General features: G+C 47.3%; 2 protein-coding genes across 3 annotated transcripts in view; one reads left to right on the forward strand and one right to left on the reverse strand.

The window, feature by feature from the left end:
- EIPR1 (EARP complex and GARP complex interacting protein 1) overlaps window positions 1-17,868 on the reverse strand; it is an 89,738-nt gene extending 71,870 nt beyond the window's left edge. The window contains exons 1-3 of one of the 2 annotated variants that reach the window (XM_032652052.1): window positions 17,698-17,868; window positions 13,474-13,557; window positions 4,541-4,673 (exon numbers count right to left, since the gene is read on the reverse strand). In XM_032652052.1, coding sequence (XP_032507943.1) covers window positions 4,541-4,673; window positions 13,474-13,557; window positions 17,698-17,739 — 259 coding nt within the window. In that variant the 5' untranslated portion in view covers window positions 17,740-17,868. The remainder of the gene's footprint in view (window positions 1-4,540; window positions 4,674-13,473; window positions 13,558-17,697) is intronic. The other variant, XM_032652053.1, reaches the window with a different exon arrangement.
- Window positions 4,984-26,973, forward strand: part of TRAPPC12 (trafficking protein particle complex 12) — an 81,201-nt gene continuing 59,211 nt past the window's right edge. The window contains exons 1-3 of the mRNA XM_032652050.1: window positions 4,984-4,994; window positions 15,967-15,973; window positions 21,581-21,672. The gene's annotated coding sequence lies outside the window, so the exon portion shown is untranslated. The remainder of the gene's footprint in view (window positions 4,995-15,966; window positions 15,974-21,580; window positions 21,673-26,973) is intronic.

Below are 26,973 nucleotides of genomic sequence, written 5' to 3' on the forward strand. Positions count from 1 at the left end.
ATACAATGGAATACTACACACCCATAAAAAGAATGAAATATTGCCATTTGCAGCAACACAGATGGATCTAGAGATTATCATACTAAGTGACGTAAGTCAGACAGAGAAAAACAAATACCATATGTTATCACTTACATGTGGAATCTAAAATATGATACAAATGAACTTATTTACAAAACAGAAATAGGCTCACAGACACAGGAAAAAACTTATGGTTACCACAGGGGAAAAGGTGTGGGGGAGACAAATTAGGAGTTCGGGATTAACATATACACACTACTATATATAAAATAGATAAACAACAAGGACCTGCTGTACAGCACAGGGAACTATATTCCATACCCTGCAATGAACCATAATGGGAAAGAATATGAAAAAGAATAGATAGATAGATAGATGTGGATAACTGAAGCATTTTGCTGCATACCAGAAACTAACACAACTTTGTAAATCAACTATACTCCAATAAAAAACAAAAGCAAAAACAGAAAACCAAGACCACTGAAGCCCGCACGGCCTCTGGCTCCTTCTGGGGACCCAGGAACTGGCGGGCAGGCAAAGCTATACCTCGGCTCCGCTCGGTGTTTAAAAGGAGGAGGAGCCCCTGCCACTGAAGGCCACAGACAAGCTCTCAGAGTGATCAGAGGGTGCGCCTCCCTCCCGTCGTCAGAACCGTCCCACATGGGCACGGCACAGAGCCAGAGATGAAGGGCCAGGCCTAAGAAACGGCTCACTGCACCAGCCAGGGCACTGGGACCAGCCGGGCTCCCCCGATGCCTCAACCCGGCCCCTCAGAGGACCCCACTGGGGCCTAGGGCCCCGCCGTGGCTCATTCCACGGGTCAGGCGGGGATAGAGGTGGGGATCCTCCAACTAGAGGGCCAGGCCGAGGTGAGAGGAGGCTGTCTAAGGACAGGAACACCAGCCCATCCGTCCGGGGCCTTTGGACTTGGCCAGGGAGGTGAAGGCAGGAGACGGTGCCAGGACCTGGGAGGCTGCCCGCCGGAGGAGTGCCGGGGAAGGGTCGTGTCACTGCCAAGTCTTTCCTGCTACACTAGGAGCCTCCGTCCGCTTAGAACAAAGGCCCCGCCTCGTCCTCCCCGGGCCACGCCTAAGCCAGGCAGAGGGTCCATCCTGCACGGAAACCTGCAGACTGGCCCGCGTCTGCCTAAAGGGATCAGGGTGCTGTCCGAAAGGTCCCCGCACGTCTTGGGTGGTCATGAGATGCAGGCGAGTCTGCATTCCCCTCAGAACCACGACACCCACTGGAGGCTATAAACGACGGTTTCGGTACGCTCAGGAGAGACAGCACATTGATCCTGTGGCCTCGAGCACCCCAGCGCCTACCCCTGAAGGTTCTGTGCCCCAAACTCAGGAGCTCCCGTGGTGGTGGGACGGCTGGAGGGGCATCAGGGCTGAGGTGCTCCTGAGGGACCCTGCGGGCTGTGCCAGGCCGGGGCCACCACCGCTCCCGGAGAAACTCAGCAGGACCAGGCCGGGCGCCCGTGAAGACCCGGGCTGCCGGGGCCCCCCAAACCCTCACACACCCAGCCTGAGCCCTCCTCGCTCCTTGCTTCCAAATAATGGCGTGGGTCGAACTGCACCCATTTTACAGGCGAAATCGCCAGATGCTACCAGGGTGGCCAGGATGGAGAGCTGGGAAGCAGCTGGGAAGCAGGGCCCACTGCCCATCTCTGGTGGGGCCACCTCTCCTCACCGCTGTCCCACCCCCACCTGAACGGGGAAATGCTGGAAAATAACTGGGGACGATCTGGCAGAAATCACTGGACCGTCAGCATCTAGTGCCCTTTCCAGTTGTTCAGTCCCATGGCCTTGGGCCTCACTAACTACACGTGAGCTACAGAGAGGTTCTCACGGAGGGGTCACATTCACCTCCTGGTCTCCGGCGCTCTCCCCACTTAGGGCGCAAACACTGAGATTACCTCAGCACCTGTGGCATCTGGGCCTGGGTCTCCTGCTCATTTGCTCCGTATCTCAGCACCCTCATTCCAAAGAAACTCACCACATCTTTTGAAATCACAGAGACCAGCCTTTCAATTCAGTTTAAATCAGCCGATTCCATCCGTAACTGTTTTCTGAGCAGTGATTACACACAGCTGTGTGAGTGAGCTTCCAAAAGGGGCCACGTCCCATGTCCGCCCAACCACCTGCTTGGCGCCATGCACACTCACCGCGGCCCTGGGCCGCACGGCCCCACGGAGCCAGCCTCACCCCCCACGTGCCCTCGTTCTGCTTCCACGGTGATGCATTTTCTTGTAAAATTATCAGAAAGAAAAGCTACAGTGTTTTTTTTAATCTTCATCCACGTAGAATAAGTTCCAAAAGAGTTTACTACTAATACAGCTTCCCTGCCAGCACCTGGACTCTGAGAACATATTTTCACAAAAATCCAGGTGATGGCTAAAGTCAGATTGACAGCAGTTATAGATCCCTATCGAAAATCTGGAACAAGCTACATCTGTCACTTGCTCCTCCTATGACAGAGACATAAGCTAGGATAGATGGGTGTGTGGCTTGCTTGGAAAAGGAGTTTGAATGTCTAGTTTACTTTAACCTACAGCAAATTCACTATCATTTTTCAAGACAGAGAACATAACTCTGCAGGAAGTTTTTTGCCTGCAAGTAGTACCTACTTGGGCTGTGCAAGAGGACTTAATGCTGCTTTATTCACCCTCCCTCCTCAGCAGGAGAAAAAAAAGGTGTGGAGGGAGGTTCTCTCACCTGCCTTTATAAACGTTAAGTTGTGAGTTAATCCAATTCTCTGTAGTTATTTACAAGGCCACTGTGATATTTATTCCCGAGTGTGTGTGTTTAGTTGTGAGTTAATCCAATTCTCTGTAGTTATTTACAAGGCCACTGTGGTATTTATTCCCGAGTGTGTGTGTTTAGCTGTGAGTTAATCCAATTCTCTGAAGTTATTTACAAGGCCACTGTGGTATTTATTCCCGAGTGTGTGTGTTTAGCTGTGAGTTAATCCAATTCTCTGTAGTTATTTACAAGGCCACTGTGATATTTATTCCCGAGTGTGTGTGTTTAGTTGTGAGTTAATCCAATTCTCTGTAGTTATTTACAAGGCCACTGTGGTATTTATTCCCGAGTGTGTGTGTTTAGTTGTGAGTTAATCCAATTCTCTGTAGTTATTTACAAGGCCACTGTGATATTTATTCCTGAGTGTGTGTGTTTAGCTGTGAGTTAATCCAATTCTCTGTAGTTATTTACAAGGCCACTGTGATATTTATTCCCGAGTGTGTGTGTTTAGTTGTGAGTTAATCCAATTCTCTGTAGTTATTTACAAGGCCACTGTGATATTTATTCCCGAGTGTGTGTTTAGTTGTGAGTTAATCCAATTCTCTGAAGTTATTTACAAGGCCACTGTGATATTTATTCCCGAGTGTGTGTGTTTAGTTGTGAGTTAATCCAATTCTCTGTAGTTATTTACAAGGCCACTGTGATATTTATTCCCGAGTGTGTGTGTTTAGTTGTGAGTTAATCCAATTCTCTGAAGTTATTTACAAGGCCACTGTGATATTTATTCCCGAGTGTGTGTGTTTAGTTGTGAGTTAATCCAATCCTCTGTAGTTATTTACAAGGCCACTGTGATATTTATTCCCGAGTGTGTGTGTTTAGTTGTGAGTTAATCCAATCCTCTGTAGTTATTTACAAGGCCACTGTGATATTTATTCCCGAGTGTGTGTGTTTAGTTGTGAGTTAATCCAATTCTCTGTAGTTATTTACAAGGCCACTGTGATATTTATTCCCGAGTGTGTGTGTTTGAGTGCACACGTGCACACGCATGCATGCATCTATCACAGTACAGACTTCTACTGACTTGCGGGGGGGTGCATGTTGCAATAAACAGACATAATTTAAACACTGCTATTTATAAGAAAAATCAATTCCAAGATTCCTCAAGAGCAAACAGTTTCTAGACGCTCTGTGTGGAAGCCCACATCTCTGTGCTTCCCTTCTCCTTTCCTCCCAAAGCCAGAATCTGAATGCTAGTTACTGACAACGACAGAGTAACTACAATTAAGGAAGTCGTGTGGCCAGTTTAGCACCATAGACTTTGGACTGACACAAACGCTAAAACGTCCCAGAGACGGGAAGGCAGACGGTAGGCTGAGCAGAAGCCTATGAAGGATCGTGACCATACAGCACGCGTGCGCACCGAGAAGCTGTGATTCACTGGTCCTGCTATCACACGTACTGATAGGTGATGAGAAAGATGCAAGTCCAGCTGCCCTCCTGAGGGTGCAGTTAATTAAGGACAAGGGCAGCTACATCCACCTGTGGAGACCCTCGGGCACATCACTCCCACTCCCCGGAGTCAACGCTCCTGGAACAGCCATGATTCCAGCTTCAATTCTTAGGCTTTGGATTACAATAACCGCTTAGTATAATCTACATTTACCCACAGTATCACAACTTCTCTGTGAATGCAGCACTTCCCTGACTGGAACATCTTATAAATCACGGGCCGACCGAAGAGTGGGCGCACACAGACCCCTAGGGATACTCACTCTTGTTGTAGCAGGTGGCCAGCACTCCCTTGTCTGCAGGGCTGGCACTAATGTGCCAGATCTCACCCGCTTGATGGAGGAGCACATTTTTATTTATAATGTTATTCTCATCATCAAAGTCTATGACGTGGATCTACAAACACAAGGAAAGAGAATGTCAGAACTTCACACAGTTTCCACATGCCTTCATGCAACACAGTGACTACAGGAATAATAATCAAATGCATCTTTCACATCTTAACAGTTATTCTTACTACACTAACAGTATACACTTAAGACAAGTGTGAAATCCCCACAAAGTATTGTTACGATTTGCAGCTACAGAACCCTGCCCCCTGCCACATCAACTCCTAAAGAGACAAGACACCAAAAGCTGCGTCCCCGCCTCGCTTGGTTAGGCCATGGCTGGTGCCAGGGCCAGAGTCTTCCAGGATGGTGCCACCAAGCCAAGACTGTCCCAGACCTGCTGCACAGCTGTGGGAAGAGAACGGGGCAGGGCACTGCTGCCTGATGAGGCCCAGTCTTAGCCCTGCTCTGCCCACTCTGTAGTGGGCACAATTTAACTCACGTCGGAAAGAAATGAGGCAGGAAGGGGTGAGAAAGCGCTGCATGTTAGCACATCTTAAACCTCTTTTTAAAAACAAAGCCAACAGCTGTCAATGCTTCTGATCATATAACATTGATTATAACGACATGACATTTTAGCCACTAAATGAAAAGTTACATGTGCTATCACCATGCTTTTCTGGATAATTTTTAGAGGAATGGAAATGATGTCCACACTCACTCTCTTATCAACAGTCAAGTCACTGGAAAAAATAAACATTTTAAAAATAAATTTATACTTGTAATCATGAATCTGCACAAAGATTTATATCCAAGAATGTTCACTGTGGCACTGATTGTCATAATGAAAAATTAGAAGCCACCTAAATGTCTGGCGACAGGGAATTGTTCAAATAAACTGTAGTACTTGACTGTAATATAATACTATGAAGCCATCCATTCTACTATAAAAACTATTTAGTCCCAGGGAAGAGGGTCCGTAACATATATCCAAGGGGAAAAGAACCAGTAAGAGAACCGCACACACGCACCACACGCTTTCTGTTAAAAAGCAAGCACATCTGAATGAGAGAACCAGAAAGCGACCGGTTACCTTTGGGTGGTGGGATTATAGTGGCTTTTCCTTTACTTCTTCGTGGTTTGTTTTCATTTTTAACATTTCTCATGATTAATATGCACTACTTTGTAGTCAAACATTAAATGATATTTTAAAAACTGTTTCCATGACACCCGAAGCATCTCCACTCTGCACTTGCTCAGGGCCTCTCTCTTCTCAGTTGCTTCCTTTGTACAGTGTCCTCAGGTGAAAACAACCCCCGGTACCTTAAGGGGTCGCTCTGGACTCAGAGTAGAATTCAAATCCCGCCATTCCCACTTACAGCCTGTGTGACCCCAAGCCTCAGTGTCCCCGAGAATACAATGCAGGTGAAGGGACAAAGCTCCTGGGATTGCTGGGACCAAGGGGTCATGCAGGGCTGATCTCGGAGTGGGGGGGCATACACACTAGCTCCCGCCCTTCTCTGGGGGAGGGAGATTAAAAACCATGACTGTTGCTTTTATCTTTAAAACTACTTTCAGTCAGTTTCTCCCAGCACTCATAGCCCAATGTAGTTTTCACAGTGGGTTTGGAAATACTCCTGGTGGACAGCTTCTACATTCTAAAGTTATATGTGAACACAGACTAAAAGGCAATACACAAAATCAGGCAGAATTTTTGTGTTGTTAGGGTGAACAGGAAATTTTTTTCTTAAGTATCTGACGTTTCCTCATCAGAAAATCCATGAACACTTAAAAAGGAGGCACTTAAATGTACAATTCTTCCTCTGCCCAGAGCTCTCCCTCTGCAGTGCCCTGAAGCATGGGGACCACCACCCGGGGGAGCACAAGAGCTCTGGCTCCTCCTCTGCTGGCTCTGTGGACCCAGGTGCCAGGTAAGCGCACAGCCCCCCTGCACACCTGCAGCTCCTGGCTGGGAGCCGTCCTTCCACCGGACCTCTGACCTCTGTGCCCACACTTTGCGCTCCTCTGGAGGACCTGCTCCATCTGGGGAAGGCTCTTCCTTCTTGTGAAGACCAGAAGCACGTGGGGTCCAAACAGGCTCTAGTACGTGATCCCAGCTGGTCTTCCTCTGGGCTCGTTTCTTACCCACTCAGGCACACACAAGTCAGCCTCTGCCCTAGACGGCTGGGCGTTGGGAGGAGTCCAAGACCCCCACACACACAGGTCCACCTCTCCTAACCTGATAGTCTGATACTATGGCCCTTAACCTTCATCATTAAGCTTGGGAGTCCTAGCATTCTTCCATGTCCTCACCTACAGCAGGCTCATGGAGGGGTCCAAAGGATACGTCTTCATGAGATGTTGTAATCCAGGTACGCTCAGAGAGAACGGTAGGACATCATCACCACAAACAAGTAGGGATCAAAAGAATAATGACTAATATGCAAAATGCGACAGGCACCGAGTTATTTTACACACGCTGGTTCCTTTAATCCTAAAAAGAGCTCTGTGATAATATGATAACCTATCATTATTAGCCACGACTACAGGGGAAGAAACCAAGGTTTACAGAGCTGGAGTATCACGGTTCATTCAGTTAGAAATGGGATTCCAGAGCCTGTGCTGAGAGCCGCCACACCGTCGGGGCACGGGATACCCCACCCTCCCCGACACTGGGCTTTGCACTGCAGAGTAGCAGGCAGCTCCTGATTCGGAAGAAAGAGACGGTCACTTAACTGCCTGTCCTCAGGGCACCACCCTCTGCCCAGCTCACACAACGTACACAGAAATGTTCTGTGACAGGCCAATTACAAAAACAAGTACTACGGTGGAGAAAACACTGTGATTAAGGTGAGTGCAAAGGATTATGGGGGCACAAAAGACAGAACATTTAGTGTTGGCTCAGAGGGTGGGGAAGACGTGTGGTTGTCTGGGTAGTGTGTAAATGTTACTTTAAATTCTTTACGCAATTGCTGAGCTTGGAAAATGCTTCCAACAGCTTGTAATGAAGCTCAAGGGCATATCTTTTGAATTACCATTATTAAAATTTTAAAGTTGGACTTACCAGTGCAGGGCTAAGGGCACAGATGACACTAAAAAAATTTAGAAGCCAGAGTTATAAGACTTATTAGGAAGCCTGTAAAGATGATCTTAATCAAGCCCCCTCATCTTCCCGCAGAATCAGGGCTCAGAGAAAGCTGTCCCTGTCCACAGTACCCATCACTGGAGCACGTGACTCCAGGCCGCTGCCCTGTGTGCTTCCTTTCTTATTGAACTCAAGGTAAACTCTTAAAAATTCAAAAACAAACAAAAAAAAATGTGGTAAAATTGGAAAGGAAAAAGCAAAAGCTCGCCTCCGGGGGAAAGTTAAGGATCCTCCCTTCTCGCTTCCAGAAATCGCCCTGGATCCAGCCTCACCAGAAACCCAGCTCTTCCTGATGCTTCCTTAACAGGAGCATAAGTTCCTGTAGTCATTAAAGGAGGGGGAAGGGTGGGGCGGGGTCAGGGGGAGGGAGGGAGATGGGGGGAGGGAGAGAGACGGGGGTGGGGGGGGCAGGAGGAGGGGGATGGGAGGGAGACAGGGGAGAAATGGAGGCTCAGTCTGGAGTGGGGCTGGGAACCTGAATTTCTAACAAACGCCTCCAGTGATTCTGAGGGTGGCCAAATACAGGACCTGCAGGCAGAGAGGGCACATGAGCAAAGCTGTCCTCAGTCAAAATACAAATACAGAACAATCGAGCTGACACGTTAAAAAAAAAAAAAAAAAGATTACAAAGGAAAGGAGCCATGGGGAAAGAAGGCCACTGCGTTGCCAGCCCCTTGGGGATGTCGGCCTTCTCAGTGACTGCTGAGAGAGGGCCGGCCACAGTGGTCCTCTCTGTCACCCCGGCGCTCACCCATCTACGCGACAAACAGGGGAGAAGCAACATGCAGAGAGATTCTGCAGGGAAAGCACGGTGCAGAAGCAACCCAACCCCTGCAATGCGAAAGCCCTGCCCCTGGGCTCTGCCAGAGCTTCCCGCTGGACCAGAGGAGCACAGCCTCCTAGGAGAGCCCACCTTCTCACAAAGGAAAGCTCAGGGGAGACCAACACTGCAGAAGTGCCCGTCCTGCTGCAAACACAGGCAGCGCAAAATTAAAGGCACAGAAAATAAAGCAGCTCATCAGACAAAGAAAGGCCAGCAACTGTGACAGCTCCTCAAATTTTCAGGAGAACAGCCGGGCTGAATTAAGTAGCACTGATTCAGGTGAGGGGCGCTTTCTAGGGATTAACAGTTGCCAGGGAGGAGCTGATGGCCTGAGGCAAAGCTGGGGAGGGGGACAGAAACCCTACCAGCCACCCCTCCTTCCCCAGGCAGGGTGGAGCTCCGGAGGGCGGGGTTTCAGAGCTGGGCTGAGGTCACGTGATGCCACTGTCACTGTCACAGCTGGCACTGCAGGTGCTTCGGGGCAGGGGCGGCACCTCCTCCCACAGGGGCATCAGCCGTGGGGGCGCCACAGCAAGTGTCCAGGACGCGCCCTCGCCCAGCCGAGCTTCACAGTTCACGGCGCGTGCAAGCGAGGAGGACGCGGGGAGAGGGAGCCGGTGGCTTGGTGGTCATCCTGCCGCGTTTCAGCAGGGCCCCAGGGAGAAACCGCGTGGCTGCTAGAGCCGACGCCTCCATTTGGAAATGGGGCCAATAGCACCCGCCCTGTCCACTGAGGGCGCAGTGGGCACCACCTGCCTGCACTCCCCGTCTGGCCCTCAGTCCCCCGTGGCTCACAGGCCAGGACCCCCATCATTATCTTTCTCTCTCACCAGCTCATGGCTGGAGGCGGCTGGGAGTACGTCCCAAGGAGGGGAATGACAGACACACAGCACACAGCACTGCCAGACAGGGACACACACGACACCGCTGACGGGAGAGGACACAGAGGGGAAGCCCCTGTCCACCCTCACTGCAGGGAAGCAAGCCGGAGATAGGGGAAAGGAGACAGGGGCAGTGAGCCAGAAGGCCCTCATCATTTTAAAACGCAGGTGGTAATCGTGTGATAACAGTAACACTGTCAGAAACCAGAGGGACAACCGGACTTCCTCTGGAGACAGAAAGAAATAGGGATGCTGTGCTCCCCCCACCGCAGGGCATCCTCTCCCGGGGGCAGATGCCTCTGGAAACACGTGTCACACGTGGGAGGAAGCATGTGGCACACATGTAGGGAAACATGCACATCACATGCGAGAAGACCTGTGTCTCACATGTGGGAGGAAACATACTACATGTGAGGGGAAGCACTGTCAAGTGTGAGAGGAACACACGTGTGACGTGAGCAGAACAGGCATGCATGTCTGAGACGAAACTTGCACGCCGGGCGTGAGGACTGTTTCCGGTGGCACAGGTGTCCACGCGCGCGGCCTGGCCCCCCCCCCACACCGCTCCCTCTCGCCTCTCCCTTCCCCCGGGCTCCCTCCCCAGGGATGAGCCAAAGTACTATGAAAACACAGGCCCACCGGCAAGTGACACAACTCATCGCAGCCTGAAGGCCTCAGCTCAGACACCCCCTTCTCTGTGACGCTGGCTCTGATGCCACCAGGAAGAAACTGGTGTCCTTCCAGCCACGTGCCACTCCGCCTGGACCTCTCTCCTCAGTGTCACTGCAGTTATCTGCACATCTATGTCACCGCATCATTGGAAGCTGAACTTGGGGCACAAATGTATCTGTTCCTTCTGTGAGTCTCACACCTAACACAGTGAGAGGAATCAGAGTCCTGTCACCACACTAAATAAGCATTGCTGAGCAAATGAATGAGTGAGTGAGTGAGTGAATGAATGACTGTCCCAACAAGGCCACGTACCTTTCCCAGAAACAGAAAAGAAACACCAGCAGGTCAGAAACACTCTTTCATTCCTATCGTCTGCATTCACATCCAAAAGACCACCACAGGTGAAGAGTGTAAAGAGAAAGTTATAAACCTCAGCCTCCACCCTTTAATTCAACTGTGGCCAGAAAAAAATAACTGAAGCCAGAGGCTACAAGCCTGAATCAGCAGCTTAATGAGGACTTTTTTTTTTTCCCAGTACGCGGGCCTCTCCCGTTGCGGAGCACAGGCTCTGGACGCACAGGCTCAGCGGCCATGGCTCACGGGCCCAGCTGCTCTGCGGCATGTGGGATCTTCCCGGACCGGGGCGCGAACCCGTGTCCCCTGCATCGGCAGGCGGACTCTCAACCACTGCGCCACCAGGGAAGCCCTTAATGAGGACTTTGAAAGGAAAGAGCCGGCAGAGCACACAGTGGTCCTGCACCTAGCACTCAAGGAGCCTTACACACTGCAGGATGCGGCAGAGGTTACCAAGAGTTACGCACTTGTTACCATTAACTACCGAACTTTTCTGGACCTTACCATTGGAAAGTTGGATTTCTAAGACTGATTTTTAAGAAGAACCAAAGTCTCTCATCTAAGATGATAATGTTTCTTTCACTAGGCCCACGGACCGACGGCCTGTATTCTAAAAGCCAGGACTGTTCCCGCAGAGAGTACATTTGATAAACAGGCATATGGAGCTGCAAACTACGTTTGTCAGGAGGCTGATGTCCCCCCGGCTTAGATAATTACGATCCATTATGACAGGGCCACATAAGAGGTGCTCCCTGACACTGGTTAGCGATGCAGATGCTTGGGCCCACCCCCGAGATTATCTTGCTTCAAAAAGGATTTCAGGAATTTTAAAGCACTTTATGTCATTTGGGGCTGATCCTTTCTTAGTATCATAACCAAATGGTATACAATTTTGCCTGATAAAACCAGGTACAATGTAACTTATTAATGCCTTACGCTACCTCATTTTGTTCTTAATTCATTTGTTTCTGTCAGCTTTTAATATTTTCTAGAAAAAATTTATAAGCATCCCTCATTAAATAATAATAACAATTTCTTTTCTTAAGAAGTTTAAAAACTGATGTTCAGGAATCCCCTGGTGGTCCAGTGGTTAGGACTCTGAGCGTTCACCACTGAGGACGTGGGTTCAATCCCTGGTTGGGGAACTAACATCCTGAAAGCCGTGCGGTGCAGCCAAAAAAAATAAAAATAAAAACTGATGTTCTACCAAGAAGGTCAATGGTATAGGCCCGGAGCTGGGTGGAATTGAAACACAAGTAGATGAGAAAAAGGCAGTTAGTCATCCACCTGGCTCTGTCCCCAGGCCTCTAACATCTCCCCCATCACAAACTCCACCCATCCATCCCCAGAGGAAACAGCTGTGCCTCCTGTCACCAGCTCCCTGTGCTGTCACCTGGTTAGCCTTCCCCTCTCTCCGCCAACCAGCACCCCCAGGCTGCACGGTGCTGTCACCGGGTTTCCTCTTGCCCTGTGAGACAGCCACTGCTAACTATCTTTATAAATAAATCATTCCCATCTGACATTTTCCAGGAGGAAAGTAACACACACACATACACACATATTCAGAAAACTGGAAATTATAAAGAAACAATTTACATCACATTCACATTCCCTGAAGATAACCATGGCTCAAATTTCGAGCCCTTTTGACCTACTTCTAGTCTTTATTCTATGCTGAGATTCAATTTTGTACTTTATCTACTTTTTTTAATAGAGGTATAATTGACATAACATTACATCAGTTTCAGGTGTACAATGGAATGATTGGATATTTGTATATATTGCAAAACAATCTACTTTTTTTTTTTTTTTTTACACAATAGTGATCGCACAGTATATACAATCTGAACATTTCACAGAATCACCTAAGAATTTTTAGGTGGTAACGCTCCTGAGGAGACTCAGCTTTTCAGGCGTGCAGTGAGGGAGCACACTGCCGACAGTGGCCAGGCTCAGCCAGGCTAATCACTTGACTCTGCCATCGAGGATGGGAACGCCACAGGATCCAACCTACTACCTGCATGATGTGGTCGCTTCTCGTGCTTTCGCCATTCTATGCACCAATACAATATTATCCCTCGTATCTAAAGCTTTTTCGATGTTTTGAGTATAAGAATTACGTGTTAAATAATACGAACACTTATTTATGAAGCTCTAGATGTATACCATCAAATTAGCTGCCATGATGACTATGCCAACACAAAGTCCCTCATCAACATGGGAGAATGAGGATTTCACCTCACCCCATGTGGCACTGAATACTCTTGGACAGAGATTTTAACACCATTACCCCCCAGTGACAACAGTAACTGGATGGGGGCTGCACCACGTGACACTGCCTGACGTGCGTTTCCCCAAGATCAACGGCAGTGCACAACTCCGCAACATCCACGGCACCTGCAGACAACCCTACCTCTATTTGAGGATGAGGAAGACGAAGTCCAGCAAGGTTAATCCATTCGCTCAAGGTCATACTTTTGTGTCAAGCCATGGACTGAACCTCAATCTTGTGAGTATCCAACAGCCTTTCCACTATAGTGGCCAGGACAGCACATAGGTCACACCCTGTATATCTCCCTGGACCAACTGGCAGAGACAGCCTGGAACTCTATGTTGCACTGGGATTACGGCCTCATCCAGGCTCAGCTAGAGAGAGTGCTGTGAGCCATCAGAGCAGTCGACCACCGGCTGGGGTCAAAGGGGTGATGCTGACCTCGTACCCTGGGTTGCTTCTCAACCACTTACACGGTGAATCCTATATACCCACAAAACCAAAACATGAAACTACGGCAATAATGCTACACAGAATAAGTTTAAATTATCTAATTCAATCATCACATACAGTTGGCTATGTAAATCCCAATGAAAGTTTTATTTTGTTTGTGTGGCATTAATTTTCTCAAATGTTGCTTGAAAAATCAAGAATGAAATGGTTATAAAACCGAGAACAGGCTTAGTAATTAACATGTATACATTTGTCAAAAATAGTTACCTGATTATCATATTTTAGAGACTGCGTCCCCACCAGAAACCGAATGGCATCTGTTTCTGCCGTTTGAGGTGTGAGAGCACGTGCCTGCAGGAGGGAAGGAAAATGCACACACATGTATGAAGGTGGGATCCAACAGATTAGAATGGCAGTTGCCTCTTCTACTGCTGATGGAGTAGCAGCTGGTACAGAGCGCCTGCAAGGCAATTTAGAACCATGCACGAAGAGCCCTCAACTTCTGTACACTTTGTGACACAATTCCACTTCCAAAGTATATCTGGAAACAACTGTAAGTGGGCACAAAAATTAAGCAATAAAGATATAAATTGTATTTTTTAACAAAACCATTATTTATTTTCAACAGTAATTGATTGGTTGAACAAATCATTCTTCAATAACAGAGCAGAAAATGGCTCCCAGTGATGGCAGAACAGGTGGTTTAAGGCAAGTCTCCTGCAGAGCCAGCTGGAAAAACTAAACCAAAAAGCTTGAGTTTGTTTCAAGGCTTCGGAAAGCTGCCAGTCGTGAAATGCAAGCTCCAGGAAAGGAGAGAAGTCAGAGGAGGGCTGACCTCCTACCCACTTTCACCTGGAGGCCCTCATCAATTTGGAACAGGCGGCTAAGCGGTGATGTTGAGGAGAGCGTCTTACAGGCTCCCAGAGCTGGGCGAGCAGAGTGCAGGATCCCCGGGGGAGGAGGGGCCAGCAGAGCGCGAAGCTTTGGGGTGGGATCCTCCCCAGCCCGGGTCACAGGCCAGGCGCGAGGGCCAACTAGAGTGAGATGAACCTGCTCAGCCTGGAGCTCCAAGTCACCTCAGCCCTTGAGTGGATCTCAGGTGACCTGAGCCCGCTGGCACTCCTGTGCCTGCCCGCCGCCTGCCCCAGACACCTTGCCCAGCCAAGTCTGGAGCTCACTTTTCAAAGTGGCGAAGGCTTCTCTCCTCTCTTCTCAGACTCTGGGAAATCATACAAAAGCAGGAAGGAAAATGAAGAGCACAAACACAAACTCTGTCTTCAGTGAAATGCGGAAACATCTGTAATTCAAACGCGCCTGAGAACAAAGCCTCCGAGGCGGCCAAGGCCCCAGCTGAGAGAAGACGCAGCAGAGGACTCTGGCCGCAACACCCCAGACACAGGCGGGGACAACACCAGGAACCGCCCAGAGGGGTGGCAGAAACAGGTGCCCTGCACACGCTGGGACAAGAACAAGAGCAGGGCTGGGGACGGACTGGCATCTCCTCCGGAGCAGCCTGGGGCTCCGTGGGACGGAGTGGGAAGCCGGACTCTGCCAGACGCGTGGCCTCGGGGTAAATGCCAGCTAAAGGGTTTACTCAACAAAGCCCTGAGCTGCAAGAACTCCTGTCGGCCCGGGCGTGGGCCTGGCCCACCTCCACCTACTGAGCCTACAGCGAGCTGCTGCACGCGAGGGCTCAGCCCTGGACATGATCTAGGGGCCAGCACGGGAGCCCTGCAAGGGCACTGCGAGGAGGGATGGGGAGGGGGAGGGAGAGGGGGAGGGGGAGGGGGAGGGGAGGAGACAACGGGAAAAGGCGTCAGAAGATGCAAGCATTAGGCGGATGCTGCCACAGAAGAGCCAGAGCCCGTGATTATACACACGGACACTCACCTACAGAACTCAATGGAGCAATCACCTCTTCACAAGCGAGAAAAGACTAGAGAGGGAAGGCAAGACAACCCCAGACAACTGAACCTGAGTCGACACAGCTGGAGGAACTGAAAACCAGACCCAATGCTGGAAGGACGCAGAGACAGAAACCCCAACGAATAATGTATGCAATATCTGAAGATACAACAAATCTATAGAATGAAAGTATAAGATGGCTTTGTGCTTAAATTTGTCACTGTTAAAATGCAGTGTCTTCGTGCATTGGGTTGGAAGCAGCAGATCCACTGGCTATTTGATCACAGTTACTGTACGTCCTTTAAAATAATCTTCCACCCTTTAAGAAAAAGGGTCCTAAAACTCACCCAAGATTTGATATATTACTTGTCTTTATAGTGTAAACAGATTTCCAGTCGTCATCTTGCAGAGCAAGCATGATAGGAACAGCACACCCTAGACCATCTAGGTTATGGTAATAGAAACACAAGAACTTAGGCACTTGGCTCAAAGGGATGCAGGGCAAGGAAGTGGAAACTCCGGGAGGAGAAACCGGCACCGGGTGCACAGCTAGTAAGGATGGCACTAACCAGGCAATCCAGGACACGCACACAAAGATGAGGTAAGGTACTCAACTTAAAATTCAAATTTTTTCTGTGCAAAAATCCTGAAGAGCTGGCTAAACAAGTCATGGAACCCTACTTGAATCAGCAGTCAACAATGTAATTAGAAAAACGAGAAACCTGAGTATAGATTTGGCAAAAGATTGTAATTAACTATATTGGGAGTCTGAAGGAAGACAGGAGAGCATAGAAAAAGCCAAAACTCCTCACGTGCCATGCCATCCAGTCGCCAGGTTATATGGAGAGATAAAAGCAAGAAGGTAAAGACTAGAAGAAACACTTTTTAAAATGTTGAAAGTGGTTGTTCTCAAGAACTCAGATAAGATGGAAAGGGAGTGCTTAGGGCTGGCTGATTTTTAATCAGATTTTCAGCCACTGACTGCTTAAACAACTCGTAAGAATTACTTGTTTTAAAATTTTTAAATACACAAAAAGCAAAAGAGCTAAAATCATGAACACAAGTCAAAACGTTGCAGAAACATGGATGTGCCTGGCATGTTCTCATTTTAACAGCCCCTCTATGCCGGTCTTCTGCCTCTTATTTGCACAGTGGTGCCTCATTTTACCCTCCAAGCCTCATTACCTTCAGTCAATGGTCAATAATCAGATTCCCATCTTCTATGTAAACTGTTCTCCGCAGTGATTTAAACATCACTGACAACCAAACCTCCACTATAACTTTCGGTTCTTTTATGTTTACTGTAGTAATGGTTCTTCAAATTCAAGAAAGCCATGGCCCACAGAGCTGTGTAAAGTAAACAAGTGCAAAAATCAGCTACTTCTTTTAACATAAAAAAGAAATTAAAAAAAAAGATAAAGAGATTCAGATAAAATGCTTGATGCCCAAGGCAAGGATCTACTCCGTTGATTTGTCAAAATCCCAGGAAACAACATTTCAGTTACCTCAAAGATCCAACAGTGAAGATCAAAACCTCCAGGTTACTTAGGAGATTACTTAAGGAGATCAAAAAGTTATTAAGTAGCATTGGAAGAAGATGAACACTTTAGGTAGCACAGGTCAGAGAAACTTCTCTCTCCCCCTGGGCACCCTCTGGATGCACCACCTGGATGTACCCACATGTGTACCTTGTTAAGGAGAAAGCAGTTTAACTTTGTGGTTAAGGAGCTTTGAAGTCAGTTTGGGTTTAAAGCCTACCTAGGCTAGAATCCTTAGCTAAGCAGCCATAGACCACAGGAAAAATAGCATCTACCAATACGACTGCTGTGAGAATTAAAAAAAATATATGTACGGTGTTAACCAGAGTGCCTGACACACAGTTAAGTTCTCAATAACTGGTCGTTAAGGCACCAGTCTGTGTGATAGAGCCAGCTGTCAAGCCCTGTAACAGTTCATGACTCATAAGACACTAAAATACTGCCCTGTGTGGAATTTATCTGTTAAGAATTTTGTCTCATTATAATAATCAGAACAACGTTTACTGAATGCTTATTATATGCCAGGCAGTGTTCTAAGTGCTTGAATTAAATGTATTAACTCATATAATTTCATAACAGCCACAAGGGGGAGATGCTTATTTTCCCATTTTACTGAGAAGGAAACTGAGGCCCAAGGTCACACCGTAAGTGCTGGAGCCGACGTCAGCATTAGGGGAAGCTGGGTGAAGGGGACACAGGAACTTTCCGTGTCTCTTCGCAACTCTTAGTGTAGATTTAACATTGTGTCAAAATTAAACGCCCCCCCCCCCAAAAAAAAAAATAGAGTGCCTGCTTTCAGGAACGCCAATGCTGGAGGAGGTACACAAGCAAATACACCGAAGTGAGTGGTGAGAATTAGGCCACAAGGAACGCCCGGGGCTGAGGGGAGGCGGCGGGGGCTCCCAAGCCGGGGGGTCGCGGGCAGAACCGCTGCGCCCCCCGTGTGTCACGCAGGCCCCCGGCCCGTCCTGGACAACCAGGGCCTCTGGCCCCCGAATCCCCAGTGACCTCGGCTGCACCGACGTCGCTGGGCCCTCCTGTCACCCACCTGGAACTCCAGGCCGTAGATCACCGGCGCGTCGTCCTCCATGCTGCGGCGTCTCACTCGCCTAAGGCCGGTCCCCCGAGCGGGTGCGCCCCACCTCAGCGTCCATTCATTCCCTCCAGCCCCGGCGGCGCCAAACCGGAACGCTTTCTGGCCCACCCCGGCTCCCGTAGGGCTCACTTCCGGTGTTTTCCTGATGAGTCATCAATGCGTTCCTCGCCGGGGGCCAATGGCGGCAGCGCCGGGCTTGTGCGCATGCCCACTTGGCTCCCATCCGGGCTCTCAGCTCCCAGGCCCCGGAGAGTGGGACCGCGAGGGGAGGACCGGCCTGGGGGACTCCCGCAGGGAGGCGGGGGCGGAGCGAAGCCGGCCCGGCCCGGCTCGCAGTTACGGCCGCCCGGCGGTCTGCAGCTGGGGCCCCTCCCTGCTCCATCGCCCCAGAGGGAATGGCTTCCCTGAGGCTGTGACGCTGTCGTTGGACGGCTGGGTGCCGGGACGCATGCTTTGTAGGCACTGTCGTTAAGTTCTTCGCTCCAGCCTTACGGCTAAGGCATCATTCTTACATTTTACAGATGGGCCGCTGCAAATTTCAGTGACAGTTGAGGGCACAGAGGGGTTAAGTTGGGGGGCTAGGGTATGTGTCTGGCCTGTCAGACTTAGGTAGGCCGGGACCAGGATCCTTAAAGTCACGGACCGGGCTAGTTCATATCTGCAGGCGCCAGGCGGTGTGTGTGGGGTGGCCAAGGGATCGCACTGCCAGGGCTGGGGTGACGCCTGACATCGAACCACTGGCATTGTTTGGCAGCATTTGCCTCTGTAGGGAGCCTGGTGGGAAGATCCTGGGGTCATTGGATCTCCAAGGGCTGTCATGCTGGAGAGGTTGTCCCGCTCAGGCAGTACTCCCAAAGTGCCTGCCTTGACATTAGGCAATGCCTTTGGCAGACAGGAATGACATTGCATGGGGTCCCAAAATCCCCATAGCTGAACCTCCTTCACTAACCTGGGTCCCATAGGTTTCCAGGACCATGCACCTCTCCTCCATCTGTGTGACCATTTAACTTTTCCCTCTTCCCTTGATCTTTGTTTCAAATAACGAGGTCTGGAATAGGTATATAAAAAGATGTTTGATATCGCTGATCATCAGGGAAATGCAAATGAACCACAACGAGCTATCACCTCACACCTGTTAGAATGGTTGTCACCAAAAAGTTAAAAGTTAAGTGTTGGCAGGATTGGAGAAAAGGGAACCTTTGTACACTGCTGGTGAGAATGTAAAAGGATACATCGACTATGGTAAACAGTATGGAGATTCCTCAAAAAATTAAAAATAGAGCTACCATATGATCTCACAATCCCACTTTTGAGATCCGAAGAAAATGAAATCCCTATCTTGAAGAGATATCTGCACTCCATGTTCACTGCAGGATTATTTGCAGTAGCTGAGACATGGAAACAACCTAAGTGTGTGTGAGTGTGTGTGTGTGTGTATGCACACACTCAGCAAGGGCTCACTGCCTTATGCCCATAGAAGACAAGACTATGGTACCAGCTTTTGAGAAAAGAATGATCTTTATTGTGAGGTTGACCAGTAAGGAAATGGGAGACAGGTCTCAAATCAGTCTCCCCAGTCCAAGGTTCGGGGTGAAATTTAAGGGGTTAGGGAAATTTCAAACTTGAAAGCTGATTGGTTAGCCTCAAATCAGTCCATATAAACTACCGGTGCTGCTGGAAGCCAGATTTTCCTTATTGAAAGATTTCTTGCCTCATAAAGGGCTCCAGTGACATTTCTATTTGAGTTCTGTAGACTGAAGATTCTTTGGGGGTCATCCTGGAGACACGTGCAGTGCTGTCTGTAAAATAACTCAAGGTTTGATTAAGCAATATAAGGAGAATAAGCAGTTTAAGCTGGTCAATGTTTTTTAACATGCTTTTTCATATATATAATGAAATATTATTCAACCTTAAAATGAAGGAGGTCCTGTCGTTTGTGACAACATGAATGAACCTAGAGGACATTGTGCTAAATAAAATAAGCCAGTTACAGAAAGACAAATACAGTATGATTCCACATACATGTGGAATCTAAAAGAGAAAGTTGAAATCATTGTAACAGAGAGTAGAATGGCGATTACCAGAGGCTGAGGGGTGGGAGAAAGGGGAAATATTGATCAAAAAATACAAACTTTCAATTATAAGATGAATAAGTTCTGGAGAGATAGTTAATAATAATGTATCCTATACTTGATAGCTAGTGGGAACATACTATAAGGCACAGGAAGCTCAGCCCGGTGCTCTGTGATGACCTAGATGGGTGGGATGGTGGGAGGTCCAAGAGGGAGGGGATATATGTATACATACAGCTGACTCACTTCGTTGTACAGCAGAAACTAACAACATTGTAAAGCAATTATACTCCAATTTAAAAAAATATACTATAATTGAAATTTGTGGAGAGTAGATTTCAAGTGTTTTCACCACAAACACAGAAAATGGGAAATAAGTGAGGTGATGAATAAGTTCATTAGTTCCATTGTGGTCATCATCTCACAATGTATAGATATATCAAAACATCACGTTGTACACCTTAAATATATACGATTTTTATGTCAAAAATAAAATATTTTTTACATCTTTATTGGAGTATAATTGCTTTACAACGGTGTGTTAGTTTCTGCTTTATAACAAAGGGAATCAGTTATACATATACATATGTTCCCATATCTCTTCCCTCTTGCATCTCCCTCCCTCCCACCCTCCCTATCCCCCCAACTCTAGGTAGTCACAAAGCACCGAGCCGATCTCCCTGTGCTATGCAGCTGCTTCCCACTAGCTATCTATTTTATGTTTGGTAGTGTATATATGTCCATGCCACTCTCTCACTTTGTCACAGCTTACCCTTCCCCCCTCGCCAAGTCCATTCTCTAGTAGATTTGTGTCTTTATTCCTGTCTTATCCCTAGGTTCATGACATTTTTTTTTCTTAGATTCCATATATATGTTTTAGCATACAGTATTTGTCTTTCTCTTTTTGAGTTCACTCTGTATGACAGACTCTAGGTCCATCCACCTAACTACAAATAACTCAATTTCGTTTCTTTTTATGTGCCACATCTTCTTTATCCATTCATCCGATGATGGACACTTAGGTTAGATATCAAAACATCATGTAGTACCCCTTAAATATATACGATTTTTATTTGTCAAAAGTAAAATATTTTAAATCATTAAAAAATAAGAATAAAGAATTGGCTGGGTCTGGTTTGGCTTAGTTGTGCTCCAGCGCCTAGCGCTGTGCCTGGTACTTAAGCTGGATAGGAATCCTTGGATGAACGAAGAGATCTGGGTGGTTACACCAGAAATCAAGGAAGCAGAGGCACAGACGTGGGCATCCTATTCACCGGCACCGTTTGCCTAAGATTAAGTTGCGGCGCTAAGGAATGTAGGATCTTCATACTGCTGGATTAAATCCACCCAGCTATTATTCGTATTCTTATTACCATTTTTATCGTTAATGTGGTTACACAGTAGTACAGATGCATGGCAGGAAAAGTTGAAAATACATATAGGCACAAAGACAAATCCCTGAAAATAAATGTTTCTAGGGTGATTTGGCCAGGAAAATAAAGAGCTTAACCATCTCCCTTCCAGCTGCCCCTCTGCCACAGGTTTCCTTGTCGCCTCTGAGGGTCACAACGATTTCCCTCCCCAGTCCCAGGGAAGGGCTGAACTCCCCCCACGCATGCCCCGCCCCCGATTCTCACCTTGGGGCCCAAACCCCGCCCACCAATGCATGAACCGGAAACGCTCCGGGCGCTTGGCTCCTGCACTGGGCATGCGCGGGAGCAGGCGCGCGCAGGCGCAGAAGCCGCAGGAGGCGCCGATTCCAGTCCCTCCTTCCCGGCTTCCTCTACCCTTCTCCTTGCACCCTGGGTTACGGCTGTAGGTGACCCTTTCTCCAACCCCAGGGGGCCGGTGGCAGGTGAGGACAGGGCCCGGGCTGTAGGGAGGGGGTCGTGCTGTCCCTAACCGCAGCCCCGCCGGCCCTCAGACACAGTCCCCCGGGGGTCTTCTCTCCGGGTCTCCTCCCCGGGGTGTCCTCCCCGAGGTTCTTCTCCCCTGGTCTCTCCTCTCCGGGCGTGTCTCCTCCCCAGGGTTCTCTTCCCGGGAGTTCTTTTCCCCGGGGTTTCCTCCCCGGGGGTCTCCTCCCCGGGGGTCTCTCCTCTCCGAGGGTGTTTCCTCCCCGGGGTCTCGTCTCTGTCCCTCCTCCCGCCAAGCCCAGGCTGGTCCTGCCGGGTCCGCAGCGCGGGCCTTCCCTTCCGGGGGCGGCCGTTGGCTGCACACCCCCGGAGCAGCCCCCAACGCTTGGCACCGAAAGCTGGGGAGGGGTCTGCGGCCCAGGTCCCAGCCGTGGCCCACAGTGACTTCTTAGTCCTGGTTTACTCTCCGGCAGGTGGACGTTGACAGTGACTCGCCCGACCAGACTCAGTATTGTGCGGGCAAAATGCGGTGGTTTGTGTAAAAGCATGTAAGTCTTGTAAATGTTGGCTGATTCCTTCCAGGACAGCATCCAGGACAAAGCTGACTGATAAGAGTGCGTATACTGGGAAGATTTGAAAACACTTTTATTGTAAAAGAGCATAAGGCTCAAAGATGTGCTTTAAAATATGCCTGTTTCCCTCACCCTCATCCACAAAAGAGTTTGACCCCAATGAAACATTTCCTTGGACCTGCCATATCTCTTTATAGCTACTGGAAAACACTGTATTTAAATACTTCTTGTTTCTTTTCGTCAATTCAGAAGGTTGTACTGGGTGGCATACAGCGAGTTAGGGCCCCTGTGTGATGGGCTGGGAGAAGGGATTGAGGACTTCAAATAGGATAAAATTCACCAGTCCGCACATCCAGTGATTTCAGACAGGATCTTCACCGTTCCAAGACTGTGTTACCACTCTGCTTCGTCATTAAACTTATAATTACTGTGTTTAAGTGCAGCTCATCACAGTTTAAAAAGTTCCTGTGCATCCGTTGCTATTTAATCTTCATTATCCCAGTTTACAGTTGAGGAAGCCGAGGCTAAAGGATTAAGCCATTTTCAAAGGTCACCTTATTTATCAGTGAAGCTAAGACTCAAGCAGTTACTCAGAGCGCTTTGTGCCTCCGCCTGCGGCTCTCGGTCACGACCTGTCTAGGAGCCTTACAAGGAGAGCAGAGGCAGAAAAACTTGGAATCCTGTCAGCATCAAGTATTGGTACTGTGGCTTTGGGCAAATCACTCGACTTTCTCTGCTGTATGATGGAGCTAATACTTTGTGAGTTGATCCTAAGGATTAAATATGATAACTCATGTAAAATGCTTGATCTGTGGTGGGTGTTCTTTACGTGGGGCTTTTATAAATATGTGCTAATTAGATTCCTACCTCATGGCATAGTTCTTTCATGGAAATACAGTTTACATTATTGCAATCTGGTAAAAGATTTGTAATTGCAGAGTCTTACGTCCAGAAAGGGAGCCTGAACAGCAGTAGTTTTCATTATTCTTAGTGAATTTAAATCACTTAAAGTTAGTACTTGAAAAATATTTTAAGGCATTAATTAAGCTCATTGTGCAAAGAACTCAACTGGACAAAGAGAAAATCCGATTTCTTTGCTAGCATTTTGGTGCTGACATAGGCTTAAAACCATGTCTATGATTTCATAAAATTCATTAAATCAATAGTAGGAGAAGCAAAGATTTATATCACATGCAAATCAAGGACAGATTCATATGCTTTTCCATTTTTAGATTATGAAATGTAAAGACTGCATGTAACATATATGGAAAACACAAAGTTCAAGTGCAGACCCGACGCCGTCTTCTGTCACTGGTGCTGCCAGTGGCTTAGACTCTCATGTGTCCCTCCCCCATCACACCTCCCCTTGCTGTCACTTCCAAGCTCCTCCCCAACCGAATTGGGTGTTATTATCACCTTGTTTTTGTGTTTGTATTCCTAAAATAGTATATTGTTTCATTTTCATGTTTTGAACTTTATATGGAAAATCATACTGTTTATTTTTCTACCGGTTCTGGGTGCAGAATTAGATGTGTGAGATTCAAACATTGTTGCATTCACTATAGGATGGCTCATTCGTTTTCACTGCTGTTTAGTATTCCATTTTTGAATATACTGCTGTTTATTTATCATGGTGCCTATGGGCAGTGGTTGTTTCCAGATTTTTTATTTTGGGGGCTTTGAAAAGGGGGCGGCATTTTGTTTCTATTTTCTGTTTGTGACGGTCACGGTCATAGCTTTTGGTGCCCATGTGCAGGAGTTCCTCCGTGATACATAAGTAGTGGGACCATTTTTGTCTCAACCAGGACTCTTGAGAGTGAAAAGAGGTGCTTAATTTTACTTCAGCTATGGGTGTAAAGTGGAATCATTCTAGAAAAGTCAAGTTGTATGGCTGTTGAAGTCACAGGACACATGCTTGTGAAATGTGTATCCCTTTCACCTTGTTCAAATCTTTGTGCAAAATATTTTTCTGTTGGATCGTCTATAATCCTATTGATTTGTAGGAATTTTTAATGTCATCTTGATATTATGAAGTCTGACAATATCAAGTGTAGGTGAATGTGTTGAACAAGAAGACTATTTACACACCGCTACTAAGTGTGTAAATTGGTACAACCACTTAGTAAAGCAATTTGGCGTTATCTGATAAAGAGGTGTATTCTCCATGAATGACCCACTGCACACGCTTAACTTTTAATAATGTCATGAAGGAGTTTTCGCACGTACAGCAGGAGACATGTACAAGAATATTCATAACAGCACTGTCTGTAGATTCACAAACCTAACACCTCAAATATCGATCAACAGAAGAATAGATATTAGGCTGTGGAACCATCACGCAGTAGAGCATCGTCAGCAAAGATGAGTGAATCACAGCTTCACGCCACTTACAGGGTTGGGTCTCAGGTTAAAAGTGGGGAGGGGAAACTAAGGAAAAAACTGAGAAATCTAACACGTCTGAGGAAACAAACGTGGAAAATTAAGGAAAAACAAGGATATGACAAATCTCAGAATATTAGCCCAGAAAAGGAGGGGAAGTGGGTGTTATAAACATTGTATCCACTCCAGTTTAATAAAAGTTGTTTATAGAAAAGGGGCCTTCAGAAGAGTCAGGGAAAGGAGCAAGAACCTTCTAAGGTATTCCAGTGAAAGGAGTCAGAAAGCCGAGATGGAGCTCGCACCGCTGTCCCGTTCCATAGACAGCCCTCTTTCCTGGGGCCAGAGTGGCGTGTGTGTCACAGTTACTTAGTTTCCTCTCTGTTATCTCCTTGAGAGCCAGTAATGTAGCCTTAATGTAGCTGGTGTCTGAGACACAGTGGCGCTCGGCGAGCAATGATCCCTGACTTGCAGGGCGTCTCAGCCCAGTCCTTTGGCGATGTTTCTGATAAGTGTGTAGTTTCCATTCAGAAATTAAGGTAAACAATTTAATTTTTACTCTGGGCTGGGTAACATCTGTGTAAACAGTGTCACTAGGAAACAGGTGACATTGATTTTCTAAATTAGATTGGATTAGAAACGAGGTTACTGGAGAGAATCAAAACATAGTTACAGACTTAAGCATTGACTTGAAAGAGCGTTCCTCTTAGCTTTCTTCCTTTCAGATGATTTCTTTAAAAACAAGAATTTTAGGTGAGTTGCTAAACGCAGAATTGCTTGTCAGAGTTTTATTCCTTGCCAAGCTGTTCTTCAGGAAGGTTGCATTCCCCTTGCCAATAAGTAAGTTTCCCTAAAATTCCCCAGAGCTGTCACTTCTAAAACTCTTTGCCTATTTCACAGGTCACATTTTTTAAAATCATAGTTTCAATCTGGGTTTCTTGAATTATTGCTTAAGGAGTTGTTTCTTGCTGTAATGATCCAGTCCGCATAATGAATGGGTCTCAACAGTGATGAGTCTTCTCTTATTGCGTTGCCTGGTGAGAAGCAGCTCAAGGTCATCTGTGCACAGTCTTTCCTAGGTCCCCCCATTTTAGTCTGTCTTTCTCTGTATCTTGTAATACACACCAGTTAACCTGGCAGTGACTTCTGCTTACTTTAAGAGTAGACTTTTCTCCACTTTTCCCTGCATATAAAGAAAGTATCTGTGTGATTTTGCCAGTTTTGATATTACTCACCTTCTCCTGTAATTGTATGTATTGGGCCTTATATCATACCGTTTTTCACAGGTGTCCGTTAACGTAGTAACGGGGCATCTGGCATTATCATCTGCACTGTTTTTATTCCGAGAAGGGCCCAGTTAACCAGCAGTGGTTCCCGGCATCTCCCGGGCACTGTGTGGGCGCGGGGTACTTGAGTCCTCAGGGGTTTAGTCAGGGGCCCTGCTTCCATTCCTGGTCAGATGAGTCCCATCACTTCTCTGGTTCTTAGTGTCCTCATCTGTATTTTAGGGCAGCCGATGCCTGTCTCGTCTGGCTGTTGCAAAGGTTAAACAAAGTTATTGCCGTTCCGTGGTCTTCCTGCTTAGTCTTCGTGTCCTGCCTGGGGAGGACCAGGGAAGAGCCTTACACGTTGGGGTTCGTCCACTCTGATGTTCCTGAGGCAGCCTCCCATTGGAGCTGTGAAACATTACAAGTATAGGGGCTTTCGTTCCTTTTCATTGTATTTTTGACTTATTTATAGCTAATAATTATTAAGTGAATATGTAGTAAATGGGGAATTAGTAACTGACTATGCTGGTCAAGAAACTTCTCCAAAATGTTTAACTTTGAACCTACTTTAAAGTAATCTTGCTTTTGGATCTCAGGGTGGTCCAGGCTATAAAAGGGAAAGAGAGCTAATTTGGAATACTGTGATGAAAGTGTTGACAGAGAAAAAAGTAATCTTATCTAGAGACCAGCTGAGTATAGTTACTTTTTTTGTTTTTTTCTCTTTTGATACAATTTTTAAAGGTTACAGTCCATTTACAGTTATTACAAAATATTGGCTATATTCCTCGTGTTGTGCAATCCATCCTTGTAGCCTGTCTCATAGCCAGTGGTTTGTACCTCTCACTCCCCCACCTCTGTATTGCCTCTCCCGCTCCCTGCTGGTAGCCACTAGTTTGTTCTCTGTACCTATGAGTCTGCTTCTTTTTTTGTTATATTCACTTGTTTGTTGTATTTTTTAGATTCAACAAATAAGTGACATCATACGGTATTTGCCATTCTCTGACTTATTTCACTTGGCATAATGCCCTCCAAGTCCATCCATGTTGTTTCAAATAGAAAATTTTTGTTCTTTTATATGGCTGAATAG

The sequence above is a fragment of the Phocoena sinus genome, chromosome 13 (assembly GCF_008692025.1).
Source record: "Phocoena sinus isolate mPhoSin1 chromosome 13, mPhoSin1.pri, whole genome shotgun sequence".
In the NCBI taxonomy this organism is placed as follows: Eukaryota; Metazoa; Chordata; class Mammalia; order Artiodactyla; family Phocoenidae; genus Phocoena; species Phocoena sinus.